Consider the following 16301-nt stretch of genomic DNA (forward strand, 5'->3'; position numbering starts at 1 on the left):
ATTATACCAAATTAAAGAAATATACCAAAAACTCTAACATAAATAAAAAACACATCTTGCCAGAGAAATGAAGTTTATTGGAAAACCCATCAAGAGTTATTTCCCCCTCTGTGAAAATACCCAATTCGAGAAATGGGATCCAAGAAGCAGCATGACCAAAAAAAATATAGTCTGAGGTCTTACAGATTTCAATAGTATTTGGATAATAGATGACATTCACCTGTCCAGATGAACCCAATGATTATTCAGCCAAATAAACGTAACAATTAAAAAAATATATTTCTTTCCATTAAAATGAAAGGTAAGTTTTCCATATCTGAGTCATCTGGTCTACCCCAACATCCGATGAACGACTGAGGCAAGTGAATACTGGACAGACAGCTTCTGGATTTTTCATTGTTAAGTACTGAGCGAAGCAGCCATCGGTCAGCAGCAGCTTGGGAGGCAGGGATCACAGCAGGGCTGAGTGAAGGTTGTGAGGTTGATGGTCTCCAGACCCGGGGTGGGCAGGCAGGAGTTGAGCAGGAAGCAGGTGGGCACACAGGGCTGGGGAACGTGGCAGGGTGGGGGGCAGTTGTCACAGCAGGTTGGCTCCAGTAACCAAGTCGTGTGTGGGCAGGTGCTGGGCAGGCAGACTCCACAACGGCAGCATTTGTCAGAGGAGCAAATGGTGGTAGCAGGGCCCGTGGGGACGCTGCAGCAGCAGGGAGCACAGCAAGCCATGGCGGTGGGAATCTCTGTGCTTTTGGTTTCTCAGAAAGGAAGATGAAGTTTCTGAAGTGCAAATGTCTCCTCTTGCTTTGGGGCTCTTATATACTCTACCCAGTGAGTGTTGGTCCAACCAGAAGCCTCCCTTTCTATTTTTATTTATGCCACTCTTTCGCACTAAGATTTTCTAATCAGTTTGGTATTTACTTGTCCATTAACAGTTCCTGTCCTTATTAAAGTAATCGTGTTTTTGACTCATTGACTTGTCATTTTTTTATCACAAGATGATCACATTTTATTACCACAGGGTCCTGGCATGCCAAACTTTACATGAATTATGGATAATCAGTCTAAGCGATAATTCAGCTATAACTTCAGAGGCTAAATTCTTCCTCTTGTTTTTTCTCCCATAATTTAAAATAATATACATAACATAATATGATTTTTAATTACTAATTTCGGAACACGCAACTCAAATTTCTACTCAATAAAGTCAGTAAGGACATGGCTACTTACAGATGAATGTTGCATAGGACTACATGCCTCTCAGACATATTTGCCTTATTTATTCAAGATATAATTCAGGTTCTCTTGAGCAGACAAGGTGACAGCCAGAATGGAATAAGATGAAACCCCTTTTTATTATTTTTATTAATCTATAGTGAAATTCCAAAGGTAGTATTACTCTATTTCTTTTTTTTAAACAGTCTCTATTCTCATAGTTCTGTTAATCTTGTAGTGAGTCAAAGTATAAATTCACTGGAAGGAAAGATCCAAGAGAAAAATCACCTCAGACTTCATTCATTTTTATAGGAATGGTATACTTATTTTGAAATAAGATAGAATAGGAACTAAAAGGAGAAATCATAAGATTCACAGAACAACGGTGGGTTCTGGAAGGGCATCTGATCCAGGGTGATTTAGAACTTTGGCATTCATAAAAATCATTTTCCATGGACTTACTCCCCACTTTGCATGTTTATTTGTTTTCATATCTTGGGTCTTCAATTAGGTTGTAAATTCCTTGGAGGAAATGCCTGTATGACATTGTTCACCTCAGTTGGCCTTGGTTTGCCTTACTGTGGAATGACGGGTGAGGAAGTTGAATCAGATCATCTCCATGTGTAATAGTCTGTGATTCTGACATCTTCACATACTTCCCCGTGATCAGCACCAAACTATTCGCAAAGTAGAATCTAAATTACGTAATTTGTTAGATGGTAAATGGTTGTTGAATAGACACAAAGTACAGATTCTTTGTTGGGTTGAGTCTGAGGGCATATTAATGAAAATCAACATGGCCTGTTTAAAAGAAAAGAAATCTGGCTAAAACAAATCAGTGGAAAATACTGCGTGTCACTGGTAAATAAGCCTCATATATTTTATGAGCAAAAGGACTTGTTACTGAAGTTGGTGTGATTTTGGCTTATATATTGATATTTATCATAAAACACCTCAAATAAAAATGAAGGTTTGAGTCTCCTAGGTACTTTACACCTCTGTGACCACGATCATGTTGTTTCTTAGAATGTCCTTCCTTGATTCCCTCCTTCTCGAATCTTATTCATCCCTCAATCATCAGCTTAAATATCTTATAAAGAAACTTTAGGTGGTTTCCTCTCGATGTTTTCATTCTTTTCTCTGCTCTCACAAAGTATGCTGCCTATCTTTTGATTTAGACCTTGTTTTGTTCTGCTATGTATTATAGTTTGTCATTTATACTTGTCTTCCTCCCTCTCATGCAAACTCCTTAAAAGTGGGAATCTTGTCTTGACCTTCCTTGTGTCTGTCAAGCACCTAGACCATGCCTGGAACATAGTAGGAATTTGAGAAGTGTTTATTGAATTGGATTAAATTGCGTATTAGAATAAAAAGCTATGTATTTATTTTTAGAATAACCCTTTATAATAATAATAATGATATACCTGAGCGAAATGATTCATTTCACTTGTGAAGTGCTTTACAGTTGTCAAACAGTTTTACATTTAAAGCTTCACTTAAATGATACAGTAAAAAATATGGCCAGCTCAGTCTTTGGGGTCCCTTCTCTGAGTACGTTCACTGATCTTTAATGCCAGTTTTCCAGCCTCTTTAAGGATGTATGTGAATTACTTAAAGAGGCAGGGAAAAAATAAAAATTAAAAGTAGGTGCTAACCGTGGAATTTAAAATGATTCTAAGGTTAGAGCTTAATATATTTTATTATCCAGAAGATTTTCTTCAGATATTTACATATCCCTGTGAGGCCTCCTTTTGGCTACAAGATTTATGTTGATGTCATCAGAAGTGTAATTTTGCTGGACATTTTATAGGTTCATGATGCATGCATGTGTCAAGAGTTGTTGGGTAATTATAGCATTAAACATCGAGACAGTGCATGGCTTGGAGAACAGGGGTGATTATTTTATTTTAAAGTGAGGAAGTTCACGATAGCATTTTCCCACTTCTCTTTTAAAATCATCATTCAAAACTTAGAAAGAAAACTTCTGCAAAACCGAAGGCTCAGGGTCAGAACATTTTCTTCCAGAGCTTCAAATTAAAGACCATTTGCTGAGCAGCACTTAAAGACTATTGCAGTGCCTTAGGGCAGTGTGGGCAAGCTCTTTGAAACATCTTTGGCTAGCAGCAAGGTGCTTCCTACTCACAGGCCGGATGCAGGTTCTGACAGAGATCCCGCTCAGATTTGGAGTAGGGGGGCAGCTTTTGAGCAGCCAACATGATGGCAGGCAGGAGTCAGGCACCCAGCAGGGTTGGGGGCAGGTGTCATAGCAGGTTGGCTGATAGAGGCTGATCTCTTGTGGGCGACTGCGAGGCAGGTAGACTCCAAATTGACAGCACAGATCAGGGGAGCAGTTGGTGGTGGCCTGGCCGGTGGGGACACTGCAGCTTCCTTGGAGACAAGACTCACAGCAAGACATGGTGACAGTGGATTGAGTAGATTTTTGTTGCAAAGGCAGGTTTTATTCTACAAAGTTGTCCTCTGTGGGCCTTTTATATCCACCTGTCTCAGGGAACGTAGCTTCTGTCCATCAGAATGTTTCTTGTTTGTATAATCTCATACAAAGAACTCACTAACTTGTCATTTGTAAGTCACAGGATAGGCTCTCCAGTTTCATTTTGTTGTGTTGCTACATTCAAACTTACTTCCTGTTTCAGTTTCAAAATCGTGTCTCCACTTCCTCAGTCACAGTTAATTCATCAGTGTTACTCTGACTCTTCTCTTTTTTACCAACCAGAATTTGTTCTTACAAGTGATCACTGCTGAGTAGAGTGAATCAAGAGTGATTTCCCCGAAAAGTAAGAAATGATCTCTCTCAAAATGTGTGCCCTGGATATATTTGGGAAGTCAAAATCTGTGGGACTGTTTTTCTACCAAATTCACCTTGCTATCTTTTCATCGATTTGAGAGAATAAATGAATATCAGACATGCAACATGATCTTGATTAGGAAGTTCAGAGCCTGCTAGATGAATTTTATACCTATCCACTACATTATCGCTATATACAATTATGTATAAATATAAATAAACTCCCAATTTGACAAAGGATGTTGGTTTTTTTTAACCACAAGTTGGAACATAGTAAAACATAGGTTCTTGAGACTATATGTGGTCTGCAAAATGAGCATTAGAAATAAATGAACTTGCAAAATAGCGTGAAAAAGTTATTTCTTTTCAGAAAAACCAAACTGCCTACCTGCCTATTCCATTTTTCAAAACTACTGCCAAAGCTGATAATCACCTCCTATCAAACAGACAGTTACCTTTTTAAAAGTCCTTCCACTTTAAATCAGTTCTAGTGGCTAAACTATACTAGACCAAAGCTAGTATGTAACTACAGCAGAGTAAGCAAATCCATGCATTGTTAAGTCAAGTATTTTTTTAATCTCTAAGATATTCTGAAGAGTGCGATAGAGAAAGAAAAATGGAAGACGTGGTCCTCATCCTCTAGGAGTAGGTGGTCTGATGGAAAAGGCTAGAAATCCCTTTTTATATGATTCCAACACCATACAATTAATGAAAAGGTAATGGAAGGAGTTTCAGGGGTAGGTTTGAATGCTGATTAGAGCTTAGCATGTTGCGAGACCTAGATCAAGTTATTTAGCTCTTTGGGGCTTCAGTTTTCTCAAATTTGGGAAAAATAATAATCATCTACTATAGTTTTATTGCAAGAGTTAAACAAAGATAAATGAATATTACTTATGAAAATTATTTAGCAATGTATATGACACAATAGAGATATCTAATCGATGGCAGTTTCTCCTCTGGGTGCTGTGAGAATTTCCACAAGAGGAAATACAATGAAAGAGGGCTAAAATGATCAAAGAAGCCTTGAGGATTCGGATTATGTTGTTTTGATCAGAAACGCTTAGAAAAGAGATAAGTGCATTTCGGCCAAGGAAAACAATGACTTCTTCTACAACATTTTTCTGTCCTTACTCTCAGCCCCTGGCCCTGGCAGACTTGGCCACACCCTCTGTGCTTTTATTGCACCCCAGAGCCTCCCATAAAATTCTGCTGCATTTTTTTTTTTTTGTGCACAGCGTTGATTCTCTCTGTTAGAATGTAACCTCCCCTTCAAAGCAGAGACTATGTCTTCTTTTTCTTGGTTTCTCTAGTACTAGCATAGAGCCTGGATCATGGGGGTAGAATCTGGAGGCTGGAACACATGGAATAAATATTTAAAGAAGGAAGCTTGGAAAATAATGATCACCAGCATTTATGGAACGCTTCTCTATCAAGTTTAGTCAGGAAAACAAGCAAATAAGAAAACCCTCACACAAAGTATTGCAACAGAGAATTTTAAGACAGGGAATTGGTTAAATAGATGTAGAGGACTGAAAAAGCAAGAAAGAAAAACAGGTAACAAACTCATGAAACGGTTACTGGCTCTAGGGCTGGGAATGAAGAGAAGAGGTTGTGGTTAACTGAACCTAGAAGTCTGGAAGAGTGGTCCTGCAGAGCTGGGCTCAGATCTCAAGTTCAGCCCAGATGGGGCTCTTATCTCAGAAGCTCAGAAGAGAGGTCCCATGGATCCAGGGTTTGGACCTGCGTGGGAGGGAGGGAGGGAAGAGTCATTCCCTTGCTGATGCCGGTGTTTCTAAGAAGGTGCAATGATGCTGTTTTTTGGAATGTAGAAAGAAACTGGAAACTATAACCTCTTGCATCTGCTGGATAAAGGGCTGTTGCTGGGGCAACAAGACACTTCTTTCTTCCTCAGGCCTTATAGGCTCCTTGTAGAGAGCCCTCTATTGGTGGAATCTAGTAGAAAACCAGCCAAAGGAGAAACAGTCCTCATCCAATCATTACGGAGTATAAAAAGGTGGACTTGAACTTTGACAATCAGCACACACTACCCTAAGGCCTGTTTGAGTCAGATAGTACAGCATTTCGGTATATCCCTCACTCAATTTCCCTCAATGATAATACTTTACAATACCACTGTGCATTTGTCAAAGCTAAGAAGCTAACGTTGGTACGTCACTATTAATTAAACTTCAGACTTTATTCAGAAATCACTGGTTTTTCCACTAATGTCCCTTCTCTGTTCCAGGATCCAGTCTGAGGCACTGCATTCCCTTTAGTCATCACATGTCCTTAGTCTTCTCTGGTCTGTGATAGTTTCTCTGTCTTTCCTTGTTTTCCGTCTCCTGGACAGATTTGTGGTATACTCGTTAGGTCTTTTGTAAGGTGCATACTGTTTCTAATCTTATCTAACAGTTGAGGAACCTGAGACATAGAGAAATTAAGTGACATAACCAGGGGTGTGTAATTAGTGATAGGGTATGACAGCCTAGTTTCAGAGACCACTCTCTTGACCATCGTATAGGGAGCATTGCTCTGACTGGAGTGTAAGACTGTATGTTGCCCCAAGATTAGTAGCAAGTAAGATTTGGTGAAAATGATTATACCAGGTTATTGAGGCTCTTGAGAGTCACACTGAAGATGTTAGCGTTGATTTAGTAAGAACAAAATCTTGAGTCATCCTAGAGTTTTGAGCACTTCAATTTAACCAGTATTTATAGAGGGACAGAAGACTGATCTGACGGGTACAGTTTGGGTGGAGGAAGGGGCAGGGAATACTCAGGGTCAACTAGGAGATTGTGGTTGTAATCAGGGGTGTGGTGATCAGGGTCTAGATTAGGCTAGAGTCAGTGAAAGAAAGGAAGGAAAGGTGCCAGGAACAATTTGAAAGAAAAATTAAATGACTTGGTTTTCTATTCTGTTATCAAAGATAAACAGTTATTAACTTTAAGGGTAGTTAGTTTTCACCTCGAACTAGGTTATTAAAACTCAGAAGAAAATTGAAAATGTGTTTGAGTTGCCAAACATTCTGCATTTCAATGCAAGGTTAAAGACCCAGCCAGTATGTTTCCTGTGCTGATGTTATTAATCAGTATTTAAAATCTGACTTTAAAACAAGGATGATTCGTTTTCACCCTAGAAATGTAAACAGTTGTTTCTAGACTCATTTTGTCTTAAACCACAGAGAAGATTGAGTTACTATATACAACCAAATATACAATTCATAGCAATAGCAGAGAATGTATTGTCAAGTGGCATATACTTTCTCCTGGATAAAGTGAGCCATGTGTTATCATATTTCTGTCTGCAGAAGAGGCAAGTGTTTTGATGAATTGGAAAGAGAAGGGGCTTTGGATACTTTTAGGTTTAATCTCCTCTGTCACTTACTATTTGTATAACTTTTGCAAATAACTTTCTCAGCTTCAGTTTCCTCCCTGGTAAAATGGAGAGAATAATAGTAGGTATTTCTTAGTGTTTTGTTAGAAATAAATGAGATAATTCATATAAAGCGCCTATTTGAGTACCCAGTAGATTCACCAAATGTTAGCTATTACAAATGAAAGCAGTAAAAGTAAGGTGGAATGGAGTCAGTTAGTGGCATGGAGTACTTGTTACTTGAAATGTTTCTGGCTAATCTAGAACCACAGACTGTCAAAACTGAAAGGGACTTTAGAGAGGACTTGGTCAACCAACCCATTTTCCTTACTTAAGACCTGAGACCCAATAGGCTCAAGTGACTTGCTCAGAGTCACAGGCAGCTCAAGGCAGAGCCAGGACCGGAACACACATCTCCCGATTTCCAGGTGGGGCTTTTTAACTAGCCAAGGGCCCTTGAATGCCTAAAGGCCCACAGTAGTAGTAATAGGACACTTAGAATTATTTTTAGTATTAAAAATGAAGTCTAAATATTTATCCCTTACAAACATGTATAAACACATCAAACTTCTTTGCTTTTGACTAAAAAATAGGTAACTTGGCACAGTTCTAGCCATAATTATATTAATATGGTTATAATGTATTAATATATCATATTAATATATTACATATAGATGTCTAACCAGTGTAATGTATACTTGAGGCTAATTAAAATAAATAAATAAATTTAAAAATGTATTTATGAACAAAAACGAAAGGACTGAATTAATATTTTAAAAAGACATTTGGAAAAAATACGTATTTTTCAAGAAATAAAGGATGCCTTCGGTGAGAAAGCTGGGAACCACTGTATGGCGGTAATGGTGAGGGTCTCTCGTGTGTCTGGAGTGCTGCTGGGGACGCTTTGGGTCATTTGAGCCTCACAGTAATCCCGAGACATAAGCAAGGAAGGGAGTATTATTTCTGTTGTAATAATGAGGAAGCAGGCTGAGAGGGAAGAGAACAACCCAAAGTCCCAAGGCAAGTCTAGGAAAATATGCAACTAGACCGTACTCTGGGTACTTTCTTCAAAAACCTTACTACACTTGGATTTTTCCAGGACAACTAAAGAGATGAATTAATGCTCATCATAAAAGTTTCGTTGTAGGAGTAAGTGTGTGTTTTTGCTCCCATAATTCTGTGACTATTTCTGGTGTATGGAGAAGACTGCACTATAGCCTGATATTTTCAATTTATTTCAATGACATGATCTTATATGTCATTTGGACTAGTAAACTTCTAAATATTGTTATGACTAATGTAAGCCAAGCCTAATTTGAGGAAGCAAGGAGTACGCAACAAAAGTTCATTCGAAATTGATTTTCCTAGAAGACAGCCTATATCAAGAAATGAATATATATATGTATCTATCTATCTATCTATCTATCTATCAACACACACACGTATACACACACACACACACACACACACGCACACACAGAGAGATACTTCCCAAAATTGCATTGCATTTTGAGCTTGGAATTTCATTGATGACTATGACTGAGGGAGTCAAAATTATTTCTATACACCAGAAAAGTGATCAATTTTGTTTAGTCAATAAAGGAAGAAAGAAAAATCAATTTTAGAGGTAATGGAAATTAAAATAAATAAAATATTTTTAAAATGTTATATTAATCTCTAGACTCTAGCATGGTGCTTGGCATAGCAGTTGTCTTAAAAAAAAAATCTATTGAATAAAAAGTTTCTACGAAATGACCAACTGAATTTTTTTACTTTTTAACCTATCACAAAGGGCCAGAATTTAATTTTTCAGTGATTCCATCATGAGCGCTCTTATTCTGTTGAGGTAAATCTTGGATGTTAGGATGACCTGCTGCTCAGGGTTAGGTAGGCATTCCACTTTCTCTAAGCGAGAACATGGAGTAAATAATCACGAGGCTGTATCTGCTAAGCCAGAATGAAGTTTATTAATAGTCAAAATGGTTATTTCTCAGAAAGCAGTGAAATAACCTTAAAGACAGAAAGGCCTCCAACTCTCCCCAAAGGAGGAAGATTTAAGAAGTTGGGCTAATTCACGGAAACATGGCTTGGGGAGTAGGGATTGATTTAGCCTGCCGTAGGGAGCAGCGAATGTCGAAGGCCAGGTGGGTAGGATGTTGAGCAGCACATCTCCGAAGCTGAGCAGAGGCATGGCCACTCAACAGCAGGGCTCACAGGGACTTTCACAGCAAGGCTGAACGTAGGTCGTCAGGTTGATCCCACTCAGTCCAGGAGTTGGGTAGCAAGAGTTGAGCAGCCAGCAAGTTGGAACATAGGTGTCAGGCTCACAGCAGGGTGGGGGGCAGGTGTCACAGCAGGTGGGCTGGAGGAGGCTGATGTCGTGTGGGCAGGTGCTGGGCAGGCAGACCCCACAACGGCAGCATTTGTCAGAGGAGCAGATGGTGGTGGCGGGGCCGGTGGGGACGCTGCAGCAGCAGGGAACACAGCAAGCCATGGTGTCAAGAGCTGGGTTTTTGTTGGGTTGAGAAGAGAAGTCTCAATTGGTGTCTCAATGCTTTTCTATGCTGCCCTGGCTCTTATATACCCACATCCCAGGGCGTCAGCCTATTAGCAAGATTTTTTCCCCCTATGTTTCAGTTTATAGTTATCTCCATAAAAACCATCTAATTACTTAAGCATTCATTACCTAAGACACACTCCTCGCCTCATAAAAAGGGTTTAGTTTATTTTGTTGCCAACTTAGGACTCTTCTCATTGGCTGATTGTCACTGCAGGACCATTTAATTTCAGTCTTCAAAGGCACCGAGTCATTATCTTCTAATCATTCTGCACCATTAATGATGGCCTGGTATGCCAGGTATCTACAAATCCTCCTTCTGCTTTTTGTCTTCTTTCCAGATGAAGAAATGAGATAAGTAGGCTTTTTGATTGCTCTCCTACCAGCAACCAAAAATTCTATGTGATAATTTTGGCTTTCTGGCTGAAAAAGTGATAAGATTTTTAGATTTATTCTTTGTGGCTCCCAGAAGCTGAATTAAGACGAATGGGTGGAATCTATAGAGAAAGAGATTCTGGTTCTGCGTAAAGAAGCACTTTCTCACAGAGCTGGAACAAATCGTTTGTTCTCCATTTCCTTCACATGATAACTTGATAGGAGCATGTAGGTGGGAGTTAAGACTGGCTTGAGTGACAGTGATGGATGCCCTTTAAAATTCCATCTAACCGTTTTATGAATTAAGATTATTTATGAACCAAAGACTAGTTGTATTGGGCCAGTTAGATACTAAATGGTGCAGTATTTCCCAAAATGAGTTCCATGAGCACCTGTTCCGAGGAACATTAAAGGATTCTCTGGTAAATAAGTCTGCAAAATACTGAGTTCTTCTTGGTGGACCTCTCAGAGCCTTTAATATGCCAGTGTGCTCTGTGACTTTTCACTAAAGAGATATAGTGTGGTTTTTCTCCAAACTTACTTGACCATGGAATCATTTTTGTTTGTTAGTTTTTATAGATTAGTTTTATAGATTAGGGTTCAATGAAACACACTGGGGGAGATTCCCAAATTACATCTAAACCACTAAAACCCTAATGATAAAATTATAGAAATAAATAAAGACATTAAATTTAGTATTCTTCTGTTCTTCCTCCTCCTCCTTCATGTAGGCATGAGATTTGTTTTGTCCAGGACCTAGGTTGTATTGGTGGGCATAGAGACATAATAAATAAATAATAATGTCTTAAAAAATTATTAAGCACATATATGTCAAAAAAATTTATGATGGTTTAGAATTACTTTAATGTAGGAAAAATGTTAACTGGTAAATATACCTTACTTTGAAAGTCATAAAAAAATGTATATATTTTCTTGACCCATCTTCAGATAAAATGGCTCTGTTTCTAAAAATAAGTAGAAAATTTTACAACAAAGAGGAGACAGAAGTCAAAAGACATGCAAGTCGACAAGATGATGGATCCAAAAGACGTTTATCATGAAGACTGCTTTCATTTTCGGTCATCTTACTAGAATAATTTTGCAGTTTGTGATCCCTCTGCTGGAAATTAGCTTGTCGTGCATATTGTTTCAATAGATACCTCTTTGTTCAGTCAAACCCTCATTGTCTGGGCACCTGCTGTAAGTCAGACCACGCAAAAAAGCAGCAAATAAATTCCTGCCCTTGAGGAGGTCATAGAGAAGAAGGGACATGGAACTAGAAAATGACAGCACAGTGTTGTGCATTCAGGTTTTCTAGGTAAGATGTAGGAGTTTAGAGGTAAGAGTCACTGAATGGAAGATTCTGGGAGAACTTTATGAAAAAGGAACATTTGTGTGGGTCTTGACGATTGAACAGGAGCTTAGCAGGTAGACGGGACTAGGAAGGGAATTTCAGCAAGTGAAACAGAAACAAAGTGCCATGGTATGTTCCTGGGATGGCAGAAGTATCGACTAGTTAAAGCACAGGTTCTGGATCTCCTGTAGAGAGGTGTTGGAGGAGAATGAGAGAAAACATCGGAAAGGTGGATTAGGGACACAGTAGGAAGAATTTGTAATTTGCTTAGTATACTACACTCAGGATTTTGAACTACATCCTATTGGCAATGGGCATTAATTAAAGGTTTTTGAACACATATGTGATGTAATTTGATTTGTATTTTAGAAAGATGGCTGTAGGTTTTGAATGGAGGCCCGTCATATCATCATCAATCGTCATCATCATCATCATCATCATCATCATCATCACTTACTAGATATTACGTCTTGTGCTGAGTGCTTGTATATATTATACATTTCTCACCACAAGCTTATGACGCATACAACATTACTATCCTTCCCATTTTACAGGTGAGGAACGTGAGGCACAGAGAGGCTAAGTAACTAGAAAGTGAGTATGTAACTGGAGCCAAGCAGTCTGGCCCCAGATTCTATGCTCTTAGCCACTCTGCCATCTTCCCTCTCACTGTGGGGGTGTTATTCTGATGAGAGTGCAGATGACCCTCAAGATTAATTGCCTCTAAGATTGGTGGGAAGGATGAGACCAACTTACTGAAGTTCTTGAGACCATAAGAGGAGTTAACTTTAGGGCTTATTTTCTTAACTAAAATACTATTCTGTAAAAAAGAGACAATTTGAAGGTGGGGACGGTAGTTGGGAAGCTATGCGGGTGTTCTATGGGCATGACAAGGAGAGCATGACTTCCCTCTTAGAGGGTATCATAATTGAGTGGGAATAGAGAAGAGGGGCTCAGCTGGGATTTCTCATCACATCATTAAGTTTTGTGGGGACTACTACTGGGTAGTATATCAGTTTCCACAATAAAACTAATAGTCTTGTTTTTAAGATAACTAGAATATCCTAATCTTATCTTCCACTAATAGCTACCATTTATTGAATATATATCATGTGCCAAGCAAGGTGCTAAGTATTTTATGTACATCTGCTTCCTTATTTCTTATACCCTTATAAGATCAGGACTATTACTCTATCCATTTTGCAGATGATGAAACTGAGAGGAAGGATATCAAATAACGGTTTAAAGTCACACAGTTAGTGAATGATTTTTGTTAATAAAAATCAGTATTTTGTGGAATTAAATTTTATATAATTATAAATTATGTTCATTCATTTTTTTTTTCATTCAGCAAAAAGCCTAGCACCATGCTAGGTGCTAAGCATATATAAATAAACAGGTCAAATAAGGGCCTTCTGCTATCAAGGTACTCCTAGTGGGGGAGACAGACAAAAAAGTAAACAAATGAATAAATGAAAACTTCAGACAGTGATAAGTGCCAGAAGAAAATAAAACAGAGCAATGAGACAGAATGACCAGGAAGTAGTGCAGGGAACATGACTGCTTTGCTTAGGGTGGTCAGGGACAGGTGGCTGGAGTATAATGAAAAAGGAGATTGAGGTCAAGGAAGTAGGCAGGCGCCAGGCCATGTAGGAATGTGTAAGTAGTTCTACAGAGTGTAGGTTTTCTTCTGAGGGCATTGAGAACCCACTGGATGACTTATGGCAGGGTGTGACAAGGTGTGAGTTATGATCCATGGAAAATGAACTGCAACAGGGCCAAAGTGGAAATAGGCAGGATAAGTAAGTGGTCCAGATGACAAGATAAACAGTGGTGCTAGTGGTTGATGAACCAGTAAGAGGTGGCAGAGTTTGGGAGGCATTGCTATAAGTAGAGATGGTAGGTGGTATTGATCAAGAGAGAGGCCAAGGAACATGTTTAGCTCTCAGACTGACTCATAGGTGAAAGGGGACCTGAGCCCAAAAGCCACTGGCTGGGGGAGTGGGAAAGGAGTCAAAGATGAGTTCAGTTTGGGACTTGTAGAGTGTGAGCAGCTTGAAGCCCAGGAGAGGGTACAGGCTGAAGATTTGGGATGTTCCCATACAGATGAAAAATGTGCTTACTCCCAAGTTCCTGGGGTGAGATAAAAGATCAGTTTTATGTATGTTAGTCATAGTTTGTTGTGAGCCTCTGTGTGACTTACTAACATCCATCCCTCAACAACTCGGTGGCTTTCCGGGTTGCTGTCAGGAAAACCTTCCCGTGACGGCACCTCCTGAGTCAGCAGGAATGTCGGTGTTGGGAGGTTTCACACTTCAAGGCAACTTAGTTTTCTTCAAGCCTGATGGAACACTTCATCCCTGCACAAGGGACCTTTTCAATTTGTCATCCTAATAAAAATTCCTGTAAATAGAAAGATTTGATTTTTATTTCCTGAATTTCATTACATTTCTGGTGAACTCCTTTGTAATATAGATTGGAAGGAAGAATGGCTAGTATTAGTACTGCCATTGAATCAACCCTTTCATTGCAGAATGTCCACTTTGCTAAGCATGTGGGCAGAGGATTCTGGGTTTGGGTTGAATGGCATACTTTGGGGGCCCTTTCCATTTGCATCAGGACATTTTTTCCAATGTGTGGTTATAGTCAAGACTGATACAACTCTTGCCAGCACATTAGCTGGCACTGACAATTATTCTTAAGTTGGATTTCTTTCAATGGAAGTAATGTTGTTTTGCCCCTTGACGACAGCTATAATTGTGTAGGTGTCTATGACCTAAAGGGGGTGACTCTTCTGCCCTGTCTCCCACTGACATGTGTTTTCCCATTGCTACATCCCAGTTTTGCAGTTTTCCTCTGTCACCCCCTAGTGGCAAAGCCTAATATGGAGTTGCTGGCAAAGCCATACGTGCTTTGTAGAGCACCCAAAGTCATCATAAAGCTGAGCATGGAAGGGAGGGTGTAGAGCTGTGAGACGATAACTTAATAACGGACACAAGTAGGAACTTATTCTGAGGCCCACAGCTTCCAAAATAGCTGTCTTTAAATTAGGTGAACATTCCTATACCATTCTTTACTTCTAGTCCCTTAATTTCATTGTCTCTTCATGAGTATTAGAGTCAGAAGTGGATTCATATTTCAGTTTTTATTTATGAGCTGTGTGACTATATGCAAGCTATTTAATCTCATTTATCTGTTTAATAAAAGCCACTTTATTGAGATATGATTGATATACATTATATATTTAATGTGTATAACTTGATGAGTTTGGAGATAAATATACATGCGTGACATCATTACTACAATCAGTGCCATAAACATACCCATCACCTCCAAAAGGTTTCTTCCTGTCCATTTTTGTAATCAGAATATCTATCCTTTTAGGAAATCTTTAAGTACACAATCAGTATCATTAACTATAGACACTGTATATCGACTATAGAGTCGATCTCTAAGAATTATTCATCTGCATAACTGAAACTTTGTACCTCTTGACCATTATCACCTCCCATTTCCCTTACTCTCAGGCCACTGGTAACCACCATTCTACTTTCTGCTTTTATGTGTTCGACTGTTGTAGGTTCCACGTATAAGTGCAATCATGTACTATTTGGTCTCTTGTGTCTGGCTTATTTGACTTAGCATGATGTCCTCCAAGTTCATCCATATGCCTGCAAATGGTACAATTTCTTTCTTTTTTAAGGCCGACAAATATTCTCTTGTATGTAAATACTATGTTTTCTTTATCCATCATCTGTTGATGGACATTAAGGTTGTTTTCATATCTTGGATATTGTGAATAATGCTGTAGTGAAGATGGGAGTGCAGACATCTCTTTGAGATCCTGATTTCAATTCATTTAACCTCTTTTTAGACTTAATGTACTCATCTGTAAAAAAAAGACAAATATCTATTTCATAGGACTGGTATGAGTATTGAATGAAATTAGGTTCATATGAAGTTTACTTATGGTACAGAGCATGATATTATACAAGGGAAGAAATAAAAGAGAAGAAAAAAGCAAGGAAGAACATACACACGGTTTCTATAATCCTCCTTTCTAATTGGTTACACGGCTATAGTTGATATTTATAATTCTCTTCTTCCACTACCCATTTCATGTTTTCTTTACCCTCAGGCGAGATCTCAGCTGGTCGGGGTTCTTTACCTGATGGGGGTGATTTCAATCTTTCATGAAAAGTCCGAATCTATAGTGGTCTTGTCTTTTTCAGGTTATCAGTAATTGGGTTAAAGTTGCACACTCAAATTAGTGTATGTCGATTTCAAAACCCTAAAGAGCATGCCAAGAGCAATGCTTTTCTAGCTGAAGATAGTTCAAGGTGCAGCGATTTGTCTTCCACCTTGGAAAGGAAAACTCAACATGTTCTAGAAAATTTGACTCCAAGGACCTTCACTGAGGTTGTAAACTCCTTAACCTGGAGTTCGCATGTGTTTTACTAAGACGTCTAAAATACTTGCTACTTCTTGCTCATCAGAAACAAGTAGCATGATGTCATCAGTATAGTGTACGGAGATGATGCCATGTGGAATGTCAAGATGATTAAGATCTCTCGTGATTATATTAAAACAGAAAGCAGGAGAGCTGACATAGCCCCGAGACAATACTT

The 16301-nt window shown here is 38.9% G+C and overlaps 2 protein-coding genes across 2 annotated transcripts; both read right to left on the bottom strand.

The window, feature by feature from the left end:
• Window positions 1–426: 426 nt before the first annotated feature.
• Window positions 427–723, bottom strand: LOC105307539 (keratin-associated protein 3-3). Its single transcript, XM_011383085.1, has one exon. It carries the CDS (start codon window positions 721–723, stop codon window positions 427–429), a length of 297 nt encoding a protein of 98 aa, XP_011381387.1.
• An 8861-nt stretch (window positions 724–9584) lies between these two features.
• On the bottom strand, window positions 9585–9881 carry LOC105307540 (keratin-associated protein 3-1). The gene has a single exon (XM_011383086.1). The coding sequence runs from the start codon at window positions 9879–9881 to the stop codon at window positions 9585–9587; it is 297 nt and encodes a 98-aa protein (XP_011381388.1).
• Window positions 9882–16301: the final 6420 nt, after the last annotated feature.

Source organism: Pteropus vampyrus, unplaced genomic scaffold (genome assembly GCF_000151845.1).
Source record: "Pteropus vampyrus isolate Shadow unplaced genomic scaffold, Pvam_2.0 Scaffold503, whole genome shotgun sequence".
NCBI lineage: Eukaryota > Metazoa > Chordata > Mammalia > Chiroptera > Pteropodidae > Pteropus > Pteropus vampyrus.